Genomic DNA, 15,248 nt, shown 5'->3' on the forward strand with positions numbered 1-15,248 from the left:
GTGAAAATGCAGCTGATATTTACAAATAGCCTGTGGAGTTGTAGTCCATGATTCCTGTTTGATCTGGCAATGTGCTGAAGGGAGCAGCCTGACTGCTCACCTCTGCCCCACTGCTGCCTCTTTCCCTTCCAGGTATTTATGGATAAATGACATTTAACTGCTGTTGACCATACTTGGGAATGAGCAGTTGCTGCAGGGACAAAGGACCTGGTATGAACCAGGCAATAAGTTGTGGTCCTGTAGAAAAGTCCAGTGATGCTGATAATGAGGAAAGGCAGAATTTTGAAAATTATACAAGAAGCACCAAGCTGTAGATATAGTCTTGTGGCCTAAGGAAGGGACTAGGTCACAATTCATTTAGTCTGTGGACAAGAAAATGGTGATATGGTCTGTGGTGTCAGAGAGATGAGGAATAGCATATTTCTGCTTAGAAGGCTCAGAAAATCAGGTTTATCATAGAAAAGCAACAGCTGGATATTGGCCTTCATCCCTGACCACATTTTCTTCTCCTTGGCTATGGGGAGTTCTAAAAGAAATTCTTCAGGTTTTGGTTTAAAAGGTGGTACTAAAGTCAGACAAGCAATTTATGATTGTTTATGATTGTTTTCACCCCACTCTGTAATGTTTAACCAGGTAATGTATGGATTTCTGTAGGTGTGTTTATCCAGTCAGTAGAAGTAACTTTATGCTTACTTGAAAAAAAAAGAAAAAGTCATTTGCTTCTTTTTGCAGGTTGCTGGTCTCATATAGGAGACCCACAGGAGTGTCACTTTGAAGAGTGTATAGTTACAACCACCCCTTCCTTGATTCAGAATGGAACATACCGCTTCTGCTGCTGTAGTACAGACTTGTGTAATGTCAACTTCACAGAAAACTTCCCTCCTCCTGACCCTACTGATACAACACCTTACAGTAAGTCAGATGTTTGTGTTGCTGTCATTTCATGGTATAAAGACTTTAGGAAAAGAGCCTTCTTTTTGTGCTACTGTTAAATGTGAAACCTGTGACCTTTCTGTGTCACAGAGATGGCAAACAGAGCAGAGCTTTCCCTTAGGAAGTTTGTCACACTCATATTCCACATTGTCCCACAAAGAACAAGCTAAATGCTTACAAGAGGATTGTTTGTATTGGCAACTGCTGAATACAGATTATATTTTTCAAAATGGTCTCTAATCTTTTGTATTTTGATATTGGGATGCTCAACCTCATAAGCCTGTGGAGGTATTCAGAAGATTCATGACTTCTGTTGAGAAGAGCCCAGTGGTTTCATTAACACTATGGTATCTTTGAAAAGTTTGGCCTGTCTGTTCAGTCATGAATCACAGGTAGTTTTGAGTGGTAGAACTGGTCTTGTATTTGACTGTTGAAGTTCTCTCCAACAGTCTCTGAAATCTGACTTCTTTCTTTTCCATACCTCTGGTAAGGGCTAACTTTGACATAATGTTCAAAGAATACTAGTTTGGGCAATGTGATTTTCTTTTCAGTTATTTATTACAAAATCAGCCTACCATACAGATCCAAATCAAGGAATCAGACCCCTTAAGCTGGTATGACAGAAGCAAGATCATAATTAGCAGACACACAGCTTCACTGTGTTCCAGAAGTTAAGAACCTGTAAAGAAGCTGAGTTAGTGTCCTAATCTAAACATTTGGATAGCCTTTTCTAAATAAGAATTGTGAAAGGGAAGTTGAATAAAGTTAGGTATGTAAATGGAGGCACAACTGTTCTGTATGTCAAGAGTTCTTTATTGGTGGAAAGTATTTTGTGAAATGAAGGTGTATAATTGGATAGCATTTACAGCTGTAGAATGCAAGAAGAGTAGTATATGTTTAGGAATGATAGTATTTGAATTAACTTCAGTGTGAAAATGCTGATGCCTATCACTGGTGCTTTCAAAAGTGACTGTAGGGTCTGGTATTTGTAAAGAAGTTGGATCAAAATGAGGGTTTGGTTTGGCATGCTAAAAACCAGCAGTCTTTAACTTGGAAAGTGTATACAATATGAATGGGTAAAGAAAGTTGGTAAAACATGCTGCCTTTTGGTTGACAGTACTGTTTGTAGAACCAGTAAACAATCACCATTTGGAATCAGTGTCACTGTGCAGTGCAGAACAAACTCTGCTTGACTTTGGTAAGAGTCATCAGATTGGGCTCCCCAAATGTGATTGGAGTTAGTGTTGTTCAGAGAAATTAGACAGGAGGAAAAACAGGTGTAAAGGTAATTCCTTGTCCCTTTCTGTCCCCCCAAAACAGGAAGACCAGGCTCTTACAAAATGACTTGTGCTTGTTCTTCTCAGAGGATAAAAATTACAAGCTGAATTAATTCAGTGATAAAATCTTCAAATAATTTTAAATGGAATTTTTGATACCAAAAGATCCATCTTGACTTCCAAAGTGGGGGGGAGGTGGATTAAATCTGTAACACAGTCCTTAATTCACCCAACTGTAATTGAGTGCTGCAGCATACATTTCTACTGACTCAAACTGTTCTGTGTTATTGTGTCACCTTCCATTTTCATAATAGGCAAATTTGGCTCTAGGCAGAAGCACAAGCAAAGTAGGTTGCTTCGGAGCACAGTTGTCTGTCTGCTTTGACTGGGTTAAGAGATAGAAATGGCCATTCCAGCAGCAAGGATGGCCTCATTTGCCAGTCTGGTGTTTTATTTGTGAAGCTCTACCATTGCTGCATCTGACAGATGGGGCTGCTCCTGGCTGTCCATATCCAGCACTCTGGTAGCACTCTGGAGGTACAGGATACTTGAGAAAGCTGCAGGGGTGAAAAAGCAGGGAGGCTGCAGCACACAGACCCCTCCAATGTTACTGACCCACATTCTGAGTGGTGGAGTGTTCATGGTCTCTCAGCTCCTTCCAGAACCCATTTTGGTGGTCTAAGTTTATGTTTTGGCACGTTAAGTACAGAATTCTTGCTTTGGCAAGGTTGATTTTTTATAGAATTGTTGGGAAGCTTTGTATTAGCTACTGGATATCTTTCTTGGGCACTCTTCCAGCCTTTCTGTTATAGCTGCCAGAATGCTGTAAGGACATTAACAAGGTTAGCTGCACAGGCTGTGGCAATCTGTGTTACCATACCTTTTAGATTATTAAATTGAACAGGTCACAGTCACATGGGAAATCTTGTGCAGAAGGTTATTTCACTACAGCCTGGGAACTGTAAGAGCATTACTTTTCGTCTGTATTTTTGATAAATAGTTCTTGAATGGCCCAAAGTAAGGTATGAGACCTCCTAGATCCTGGAAATTTTGAAGTGGAGGTGACTGGTGTACAATTATGTGCAGCCTGAATTCATACAATTATGAACTTAGCCGACAGTTAACTAAGTATTTGTAAATGTTTTTCTTCTCATTTTCAGTAAAATCATACAGAATAAAAAGTTCGTGGAATGACAAGTAGAAATTCAGCTGTAGTTTAAAAACGAATGGAGCCTGAATACCTTGCTGATGAACCTAATCATTTTAAAGCTTAATTTTTAAGGAAAATTGCACTTGTTCTTTTAAAAATGTTTCCTTGCAACTGTATGAATGATTTGTGGAGACAGCAGAATACTGTTAGGCCCTTGAGCTAAATCCATTCGGAAAAATAATGGAGGAATAAAATAATTACTTTATACAATCTCTTGGTTGCCATTTTTCTATGATACTTAACAGTGGTGTGTTGAAAGATACAGCTAGACGATAAATGATTCAAGAAGACAAAATTAAGTTAAGATCTTAATACATTAGATATATCAAATTATCATTGTCGTAACATATAGCAATTAGAAAAATTAAGTGTAACATTTAAGATAATGTGAATGTTGTTTTTAGGATGTCAAAATATTTATCTCTCAACTGTATCTGTAGAACAGAACAGCTTGCTTTTTTTAAAAAAAATATGTTTGATTAGGGTATAAATACATGTAATCCAACCTGTCTTGTAACAAAATTTTTATAAAAATGAAATATAAGATTGAGGACAAACAGGTTCTTGAAGCCTGAAATTTAATCCTTACTGCTTCCTAATGTGCAGCTGGTAATTTAAAACAAGCATACATCTGAGTAGTCATAATATTCATCTCTTCTATCTTAAAGATAATCCAGGCAGATTTGAGTAGCTGTTGGTTGCTAATCCCTGCAGCTAGAATTTTGCAAATACTGTTTGATGGGTGATAGTCTAGAACCCACAGTCTGGAGGTATTAAAAAGGCAGAGATGAAGATAGCTGTATCCTGATGCCAGAAGTAGTGGATGTAGAATGGTGTCTGTTTCTGATTTCAAGATTTGCCTGTGGAGTTTGGAGCTACTCAGATGCAAACATTCAGAAACCACCACTTGTCCTCTATCCTTAACTTGTACTTTTGGGGAAAGATGTACTTTCTTCTTCTGTGATAAATCACTCATGGATAGATTCACTGTTCTTCCATCTTACATTTTCACAAAAAATTGACCAAAAATATTCCATCTGAACTTCAGCCAGTGTACTCATATACCTCTTAACCCTATCTAAAAGGGGTATGGCTTCCTGGGTCAGTGTTTTGAGATGTGTTTACATCGTTGGCCTTGTCAAATATTTAATTTGACATGCTAAATATCTGCCTGTTACAACTCCAGAATGCTTCCTAAATTCTGAGACTGTTTCAAAGACAAATTTATTAGTTCCTCAATCATTCATAATAGCCAGTTAAATAGAAATTAAGTAGCTAAAGACTTAAATGATCTCTCTTGTTGGTCATGGATATATTGCTGTAATGAAACATTCACATTAAAATAACATCAAGTTGAAAGAGCAATTTTTAATTATTTTTTTTCCCTCAAGGCTGCTTCCTGGTGCTGCAAATAAATTAATGTAGCAGCAACTAAGTGTTAAGAATGTCTTTTTCTATGACAGGTGATGTATTTGTGTGATATGTGGAAAAAAATCCCTGGCAGCAACAGTTGAGCAGTTACTGGTACATGTGGTTGAATATTATATAGGGTTTCCATCTCATAACAGCTAATGGTGGCTGCAATTTTTAGAGGATTTAGGAAACCTCTGTTAAATAAGATCACTGAGTTGTGGATAGAAAGTGACCACCTCAAGCAGTCAAGGAAGTTATTCTTCACTCTGAAACACTGATAACAGGCTTATCTTTCCAGTGTAACATTCTTGTGTCTCTTTGCCAGCCTTCTTGCTATGTATATGAAATAGGTATGTAAAAGTCTGTCTTGAAGTGCTCATGCAATTGTGTGGAAACTTTGACAAAAGTTATCATAAAAAAAAAAAGTAATTACTAATGTGTGTGGCTGGGACAGGTTAATTATGGTGGTAACGAGATAGTTTTCATTTAACTATTGTTTTTGAGATGCAGCAGTTAGACTTATGTAGCTGTGGGCACGTGGCCCAATCTAACTCCCACTGAAGCTGAATTAGATCATGTCAGGCTAATTTTGGAAAGTTGTAACCCTGTTCACTCTCAGTTGTCTTGAACTGCTTTTTCTGGAGAACAGCATCTGATATTAATTTATAATTGAAATGCATTTACTTCAGCTGGTTTGCAGCACCTGATCAGCTACGTTTGTAGCTGATGTTTAAGCAGGTCTTTCATTTCTGATCTGCCTAATCTAAAAAAACCCTCTGTAAATAAGCTTTTTCCTTCATGTGCATTATTCTTTTTGTTTTCAGGTGATTTAGATGTAAAGAGGAAATTACAAACCTTTGCAAGGTGGCAGATCTCAGGTTTTAAAAGATGAAGGTGGGAGTGATCTACATGAGGATTAAAATGTGTACCCTTGAAAGGACTGGGAGTCAGTCAGGCACCTTCAGTGAGGAGACGAGGCATTCTATGTCGTTAATGCACCTTCACTGTGTTATAAGGCAGGGGATGAAATAGTAAGGCAGTAACTAAGGGCCTTAATATTTCCTAAAAAAAGAAGTTTACTTTGAGACAGTTCAGCATTTGATGCAAGAGGATGGTACTGTGCCTCTGAGGAAGTTGCTTTAGGTTGCTGTAGAAAATGAAGTGGCTGAACTGCTGAAGGAGATACAGGTGAATGCGCATGGAGATTTCTTAGTATGTGTCTCTCTTAAAAGAGATTGTATGTGGAGCAGGTGAAAGAGGGGGAAAATGAAATGTAGGGCTTTTTTTAAACAATTCCTTAATATACTGGCTTCATTATGAAATATTTGGATTTTTAGCCAGCTGTTAACAAATGTGTATTTTCCTGAACCTTCAGTTGCCTTTCTGTCTAAAATGTAGCGCTTAGTGGGGCATTTTTTGCCATTTATTTGGTTACAGGAAATTAATTAACCACGGATGGGGCTGTGACACTGGGTACACATTGCTACAAATGCTTAGTGATAAGATTTCGGAAATGTGGCCTAATTAAGGCTGTATCTTGTGTCATTGCAGCTGAGGGAAAAGTGGTGGTGCTGTGGATTAGGGTAGGGGAGAAAGAGCAGAAGTGAAAGTTTTTGCAGGAAGCAGTTTTAAAGCAATTGCTGGAGAAGGTTATTTAGAGATTGAAGTGAAAGCCTTAACTTCTGTAGAACCAATGCAATGTTTTGCAAGTCTCTCAAGATAACTGGTAATGCTTGTCGAGTAACTTCAGTTTCCCATTAAAACTGAATCTATCAAAAGCAGAATCTCTTAAAGATTGTTGGTAGCAGCACTTAAGCACTTCTAAGACATCAGTCTCCTGAGATTAAATTTGAATCTGTACTGAATTTAAAAGTAAAGCTTTGATGTGAAATTGGAGTCTTGCATATGAAATGTTAGCTGTGAAGGCAAAACATACTTTGGCAGAAAACTGTATGTGTAAATTTTTTCTCTTACAGAAACATTTAATCAGGAAGATGAAATTGAAGTGTTTTACTTGCACTGACAGTGAAATGTTTTGGAAATGTTTTTAAATTTCTGCTATGCACCAAGCCCACAAAATGCTGAAAACCATGTTAAAAGAGCAAACATGTTTGTTTGAAAAAGCAGAAACATTTCAAATATTATTTTTACAAAAACACCAATAACCCAAAACCCAAACACTTTTTTTTTTTTTTTTTCCTTTTTACGAGTACATTCCTTACTGCTTTGTCAGACTCCCGTTGGAGCACACTTGATGGAAAGGTAACTGCAGGAATTAGTAGTGCGTTGTGACATGGAGGGCCAAGAACAAGGATCTTCAGCAAAGTTCTCTTAAAAATATGCTGGAATCTAAAAAGGGCTGGTTTTGGATGCAAGGTGGGATTTTTTCTGTATCTTGAAATTGCAATATAGTGTGTTTGTGAAGTGCTAGAGCTGTATTTGTGCTTTGTTTCAGAGGGCTAAACATTTTTCTTGAGTCCTTAGAGATTTCAATTCCTCAAGTGCGTGTGAGCATAACTTTTAGCTTATTTGTTTGATACAATTGTCTGATCTGCATCTTTGTCATCCTTGAAGTAGCCTGCTTGTTTCTAGTACTCCACAGCGAATATTTTATTCACATTTAAGATCTAAAATTAAGAAAATAATCACAAATTTTTGTAATGTAATCACTGGTTTTGCCATCTTCAGTAATAGTGAAAACGTGCATTTTAAGTTACCCAATATCTGTAAATAAATGATTCACAGTCTTGTATCATGTGCAGTTCCTGAGGCACTAATTTGCATCTCAGCTGGAAGTTACTTGCTTATGTTTTATGCACTTCTAAGAGTTTAAAGATCTGCAAATATCTTTGGGTAATACAAATATAGTAAAGATACTGTTTCCATTTACTGGGAGTGCTGTGTACTGTCATACTTTTATATTCTTGTATAATACATTCAGTGTCATCATTAGCTGATACCTTTTGTGACAGTGTGCATTGGGGCTTTATTGTGAATGCCTTAGAGACACAAGGTAAAAGTAGATAAGGCTCCTAAGAATGATACTCTTTCAGAATGCATTAGTGGAAAGCTGGACTGTAAATAATAAAGGTAGCAGATAAGGAGTTGTTTTGCCTCATCTCAAGGCAAAGCGGAGAATAGACAAGGGTGCTATACTTTTATGGCTTTATTCACATGCTGCAATATGCAGTGTAATACATGTATGCAATAGCATCATTATTCTAAACAAACCCTACACTGCTACTTAATACAAATCATTTGAGAAATAGGAGCTCTCTGGAAGGCAGATTGACTATCAGTGCACTTTTGGGTGACATTATAGATTGATAGGCTTTCTGATGGTGGAAGGCTTCAGTAACTATTCCTCAAATATTTTAAAGCTGGGTGCTGTAAATTGTAATATTTCAGTGGGAGTTAAGACAACATCTCTGTGGAAGCATTTCTCCTTTAAAGACTTGTGAATTTTGTTTAGGTAACTCTGCTCAACAAAGCATACTCACTGAATTAGCCAAGATAGTGTACATTGAAGTCATTGCCAAACAAAATGGAAACACTGTTTATGTTTTGTGGATGTTCTGCTTGTCTGTGTCCCTGTGCTTTTTCTAATGTTTATTTTCACGTTGGCTCAACACTGGCTGTGTTGATCTCCTGCTTTCCCTGTCTTGTCATGCTAAAGGCTCCTTGCACTGAGCCAGAATGGCAGAAATGGCTGTGCACAGGCTGCTCAGTGGCTCCAGCTCCTGACAGAGGGCATTAGCTTCAAAATACTGCAGTTGTATCTCCCTGGGCAGCCTGGAGCTGCTGGGCTTGCTGTGAACACTGTTTCTCATAACCCCCTTTGTCCTGCCATGTTACCCACAGAGCATTCCTCAGGATTTTTAGCATGGCTCTGCTCTGGTTTTCTTGAACAATTTTGCAATGAATGGAGTTAAGATTAAAAGGCACAAGAGCTCTGTGAAGTTTGGTTATAAAGCACTGCTAGGTGTTGCCAGCTACTACTAATAAATTCCTACCCTATGCCCAGCACAGTAATAGGCTTTGTCCTCAGACTACTGGCATAGTAAGAGGCAGACTTGGGGCTGGAGCTGTTAAGTGCAAAACAGAAGATCACTTATAAATATTGGGTTATTTGCTGTTCAGTGCTATTAGGCTCGTCTGTGCAGAACAGTGTTTACATCATGGAAAGCCTTTCATGTCTTTTTCTTCCTCCTTAATTAGACATTTTCAGTAAGTCTCACTTGTTTCTGTCCTATGTGCTAGTTTGCTGACAAAATCTGATTTTCTGTCACGGTTTTGAAATGGATACAGTTTATAAAGAAAGCTTTAGGTTCTTGGCATTTGACTTACTCTTAGAGTAACTTGTTAGCCCAGCTGCTTTTCAGTCTTACCTGAGTTGCAGCTGTAGCTCAGCACAGTGCCTCAGAGGAGACTGAAAGTCCAGACAGACACTTAAAATATGTTGGCCCTTCAAAGTTGGTCATTAATCATGTTTCCTTATTGAGCCGTTTTTGAAAATTTTTTTTCTTTATCTGAAAAATAATGTGGTCCAGAAAATCCAGTACATTACTTAACATTGATTTCTGGCTCCTTTCCTTATGATATAGCATTCAGCATGTCTTCAGAGAGAGTGCTATCTGGAGTAAAATGCTAATGACCTTTCAATCTGGCACAATCCTAGGAGCTCTAGGTAAATAAAACATTTGGATTTTAACAGTTGATGTTGTTTCTAAGGACACTTGAATTACTTTTAGACAAAAGAGGTGGGGTTATGTAGGTTAGCTGCCAGGTGGCTCCTGTAGAGCAGAGGCTGGTGCAGAGCAGGCTGTGGGTGGAGATGGCAGCATTGCCCCCAAACCAGGGAGCAGAGGCTGCAGGTAGCAATGTGCTGGCTTGGATCTGGCTTGCAGGTGCTGCAGCCAGAGCCTGAACTTGACACTGTGCTTATCTTTGTATATATGCACTAAGTGACTCTCATTTGTGTGATTTGATTTCTTTCACAACTGTGCTGGTGGACCTTCTTCTGTTGGGAGCATAAAAAGGGTTGGGAGCTATACTTGATGCAAGCTGTGGATTGTCTCTTTCCCTTCATCCTTTCATCACATCAGACAAAATCTTTGCATGTGGACGGATATTTGGGATCAGCGTTTTAAATTAGTTTTCCTTACAAGGAAAGACTCATGTCCTTCTTATTAAAAGAGTGAATGGCAAATCAGCTAAGTGCCTCAAGTGTTTGGATAGAATGTGTGACTAACTCTGGAATTCTGAATGTGAAGTGTCATAACTGGGCATCTAGCTCCTGACATATGTCATCCTGGCTATAGATATCTCCATTATTTCTGAAGAACTGAAATGTCAGGGTTGTTTTGAAGTTGCCTGAGGTGATCTATTGGCTGCTGGCTAACAGAACACATGTGCTTGAAAAACAGATTCAGAGCATCCAGGTGAGCCAGTACAAGCCAGGAAGCATCGCATCAGTGTGCTGCTGGTCACATTACCCCTGATTACACACCAATTGCAGGTTTTTTAAAGCTGTAATTTCCAAGATGGAGTAACTACTATTGTTGCTGTCTAAATGGAAGATGATGGCAGTATATTCACTAAAGTCTTGGTGAAGTGTCCTGTGGATGTAAGTGTACTTAAACAGGGATTCAAGTTGATACCAGTCTGTTTACATGTGTGTTGCTTGTATAATGAAGAAAGCTTACTGTGGCTAATAGGTCAGACTAGGATGTGGTGAGTTCCTGGAAAAGTTATAAGGAGACCTAAATGAAGTTATAAAGAATAGACTTCCTCAATCCATAACTACTTTTGTATGCCCATACTCAGTATTACTTTGTGTCTTTTTATTTTATCTTGGTATTTTGTGGTGTTACTTTTCTTAGTCATACTGCAGTTTTGTTTTCTTTCTGTGATAGGTTTGGGAATGTTCCTTCCTTCCTTCCTTCCTTCCGTATATATTGAATTAGCTGTTGTTGATATATACCATTCACTATTATTTTTGCTTTTTTGTAATTAAATTTACAAATTTATTTTGTATTTAATAAATAAAAAGAATGTTTATTATATATGGTTTATTTAATAAATAAAATGAATGAGGTGTTGCTATGGACACTAATACATAAGCATTAGAGTTGGGACACCAAGTGTTGTGTTTATTTTTGTGTGTGACAGAGACCTTTTTTCCCTTGCTGCAATTCTCATTAGGGCTGAATTTTGTGGTAGGAGATCGGATGTTTCATGTCAGCTGTTAGAGGTCTGCAGATTTTTTTTGTTCTATTTTAGCTTCCATGTTTTCAATATCAGAATAGGGATTGATCTTTCAAAAAACCAAACATCAAATTTATTTAGGTTGTCCATACATTTCATTCTCAGAAGTCCTGGTTTATTTATCAATGTTTTATTTTTGGGATACTAAGATGTTTTGTTCTGTAACACATTTCTTAATTTGAAAGAAATCAATATATTAATTGGCTTTAAAATATAACTTACTGAGTTTCACCCTGTTTCAGTTTGTGTAGTATACTTCCATGCAGAATCAATTAATGGAAAAACATTTGCTGTATGTCTGATATGTCTGGGGGGGAGTTAGGAATTCAATCTTTAAGGGCAAGGAATGTACTGAAAAAGGGAACTGTGAAGATTTTCCATTACCTTTGCTTTCTTTTTTTTTAATTGTGCTTGAGCTTTTTTCTCTTATATTGAAGTAGAAAGATTTGTAATTTTCTGAGAGATGTGAAGAAGGACTTCTTTTTCTAAGATATTAATATTAAGTTGCAGTGAGATAGGAGTTTGTGATCCAATTCTTTTAAATTCCTTTGAGATTCCAGTGAGGTGGACTCAAATGTTTAATCGCTACAGTTTTATGCATTTCTTTGAAAGGTTGAGCCTACAAAATACTGCATATATGTTTCTTGGGATTGCTATTTCCTAAAGGTTTCTGGAGTACCTGTGAATGATATTATACAGCTTTTGACTTTGGCCTGGATTTTTGCTTTCCCTCGGCCTGGTGGCATGAGGCTCATTTAGAATCTGCTTGCAGGCCTGTAAGTATTTTCTGAGACTAGCAAAAAATTCCGTGTTTCAGACATTCATATTGACTTAAAACTATATATAGTTTGAGCAAGAGTGTAAGGTATCCTTGCAGCCTGTGTGAAAACACTTCTCACTTTCATAATGCTAGAACAGGAAATACAAGTGTTAGAGCTTAGCAATGAAAGTGATTTTTTCCCCCTATGCCAAATAAAAATATTTATTTTTCTCTTATTTCTTTTTCCTCTTTGAGTTGTGGCTCAGTGCCCTGTCTATCGATTTGTTCACAAACTGGATATGTCTGTCTGAAGGAATACACTGCTGATAAATGTTCTAAACAGCTGAACCAACAATATGGAGCCACTGCAATCATTTTTGCTTGGTTGTAGCTCTGCTTCTCCTATTAAAGCATTAACCTGCTCTAAAAGTAGTGATGCATGTAGAAATAGAGCTTTAAACCCCAATAAATTAGTACTAGTGTAATAAAACAGAAGCACAGTCTTTATGTATGTATTCCTTTGACCTGGGGGGGTTTTCTCTTTAAGAAAACTAAAACCAGTATAATACACACATAAAAACTTCAAAAAGAAGCAAAACCCAAATCCACCCCCCACTCCCCAATAGAAAAACCAGACAAAATAACCCCCAAGCATGGAGACAATATCCACATTCACACCAACATGAACTCCTGACAGGGTAGACATTCAAACTGCAGCAAATACAAATTGGTTATATTCGAGCTGTGGTTCTGTTTTTCTCCATTTCTGTTCTCTGAGGATAATTGCAGTGACTAAGGCAAAATGGATGATGCTGAACCACAGTGAATTGCACTGAGCAGTGTTCTTCCTTTGGATGCAGGTCCAGACACCGCTGTTTCACCGTGCTGTGGGAAAGCAGAAAGAACTTGGTGAAAACTTACTGCAAATTAAGGCATGGAAAGCCACAGAAATCAGTGACAGATGAACATTAAGAAAATATTTTAACTGTTTTTTTTGAGAAGTTTTTTAAATGAGTCTGAAGAGTCACTTGAATTTCTCAGCACAGTCCTGCCCTTGTTACCTGCAGGCGAGGCTGGGCTGTGCCCCCCACGGTGGGTTTGGGTGAGCAGAGCTGCTCACTCCTGTGTGAGACACTCCCAGCTGCAGAGCCATTCATAGCATGTCTGCAGTAAACTAAAGCTGTGTGTGGGTGAAATAAGTACAGACTGCAGCCCAGGAGCATTACACACCTCTGCGTGCTGTGCCAGGCACTCGGGGAGTGCTGTCCCCAGGCCCTGCCAGCCCTGCTCAGGCTGGCACAGGGAGACAGAGCCAAGGGAGGTATAGGCTGTCCCTGCTCAGCTTTGGAGGGTTAAATAGGAAGCTTCGGTCTGGCACGAAGAGAATGGTTAGTGAGTAAGAGCAGTGGGAGAGAGTACATCAAGGAAAAGGTTTGAAACTAATTTGAGCTTTCAGTGTATAGCTCAGGTGTGCTAACATTACTTTTCCTTTTTTTTTCTATACTTAAATGTTATTTTCAGAAAGGTTAGTTGGTTTGGGGTTTTTGGGGAGGGGGCTTTCTTTTGCTTGGTGTGGTTTTGCTTTTATTATTTCAATTAGAACTGTGAACAGCAAGCTCTTTGGAGGGGGGAAGATTTTAGTAATAGTCTTAAAATGTTAGAGACCTATGATGAAGACAATAATAATTAAATATTGCTAATGGAGGGAAAATGCATAACTAATGAATCCTTGATTTCACTAGATATTCCAGAATAGACCAAGTGAAATAAGGTACTAAAGATACCAGTCTGAGCAGGTTCTCCCAGCTCTGCTGAGCTTGATCCTACACTGAGCTGGTGTGTAATCTGTAGTAGACTTCTCAGAGCAGGGAGTGGAGGTGAGCACAGTCCTACATTTAAGAAAACTCTGGCTGTGTGGTCATTGTGCCATGATTGCTGTGGAACAGAAGTTTCCTGTTGTATGAGGGCACAAAGCACGAAGTATTTGATTAGCTGAGATCGTGTGTCACCTAAATGTTCATCAAGGACATGTTCATTTTATGTCTGCACACTTACATGTGAGTTGGTAGGTGGACATAAGCAGGTAAATTTAGAGCTTTTTCTAGGTTTTTTCTACCTGTGTAAGAATTGAAATTACCACTTTTTAGGCATTTATAGTGCATATGCCAAACCTGATGAGTAGCCTAGCACATCTGATGCCAGAAGCATGACATGAATTTCTTACACTGTCTTTGTAATCATTGTAATGGGTTTTGTCTTATTCCCAAAAGTGCTATTGGCACAACGCTGGCCCGTGTTACGATAGAGCCCTTGACATGAGATTGGAAGGCAGGCTTTTCCATTCTTTCTAGATGGTTATGGAATGAATCAGTTACCAGGTAGGTGCAGGTTTTTCTGAGAGGCAAATATGTTCTTGCACATGCCATCAGCTTCTACCTGTAATGGAGCTATGTTTTGATTGTTTGGTAGAAATGTGGTCAAGTACTTGACAACTTCATGTATTTTTGCAGTGAACTGGGCTCCTGAGAGACCTTTCCAGGTGTTGAAATCTTTCAGGAAATGGCAATTTAGAAAGAAAAATAGAAAGTGTGTTGTGTAAGCATTGTGGAACTCACAGAACACTTGGATTTCCTTTTCTGAAGGATAGATTGGGAACTAGAACTCTTGTCTGAAACAATAGTAGGACAATATCTGTTCAGAGGCATAACTGGTATGATTACCTGTGAGTTGTTAGAAGGAATAAGGAAGGAAAAAAAGGAAAGAAAATCCCAACTACAAAACCATAGTTAAGGCTGAAAGCATGAAGTTGATTTGCAATCACAAATCCTCATTTTTGTCCTGGGTATGTATTTTCACTTTGATGAAGCTTACAGAGTTGCATATTCTGAAATCTAGACTAGTGGTGGAGGGTATCTTAAATTTCAAGTGACCAAACAAGGATGTGTTAAAAGTGTCTTCAATGAAGTGTAGAAATGCTTTGATGGTGACCAGTTGGGAACCAGAAGAACCATTTGAAAACCCTGCCTGTGACTGCATATATTTTGTGATGTGTTAAAGAGGGAGCACCTGTCAGAAAGGAGTCTGTCTCAAGTTTAATTTTGGTTTTTTTTGTTTAGCAAAAAAAGATTTTCTACTTACTTAATGGGACTTGAGGTTTCTGCCTTTCATTTAATAGGATTTCATGGTATGGTCAGGATTTGAGTAAATTAGCTTGACAGGGAACTTCTTTATATTAATTTTTAAAAGGCTACTTTTTCCATTCTAATTTCTACAGTATCTGTGTGAATAAGTGTCTTGTGAAGGTACCAGTTTTAGACTTACAGTTTAATTGTACAGCATCATTAAAACAGCTGAAACCAATACTCAGGGCTGTGACCAGTTCAGGAAT

At 38.2% G+C, this 15,248-nt stretch overlaps 1 protein-coding gene across 1 annotated transcript in view; it reads left to right on the forward strand.

Annotated features, from left to right (window-relative positions):
* The window catches only part of BMPR2 (bone morphogenetic protein receptor type 2), a 105,318-nt gene that overhangs the window by 51,880 nt on the left and 38,190 nt on the right, over nt 1-15,248 (forward strand). Inside the window, exon 3 of the mRNA XM_053982060.1 lies at nt 733-912. Within this exon, the coding sequence (XP_053838035.1) occupies nt 733-912 (180 nt within the window). The remainder of the gene's footprint in view (nt 1-732; nt 913-15,248) is intronic.

Source organism: Vidua macroura, chromosome 7 (genome assembly GCF_024509145.1).
Source record: "Vidua macroura isolate BioBank_ID:100142 chromosome 7, ASM2450914v1, whole genome shotgun sequence".
In the NCBI taxonomy this organism is placed as follows: domain Eukaryota; kingdom Metazoa; phylum Chordata; class Aves; order Passeriformes; family Viduidae; genus Vidua; species Vidua macroura.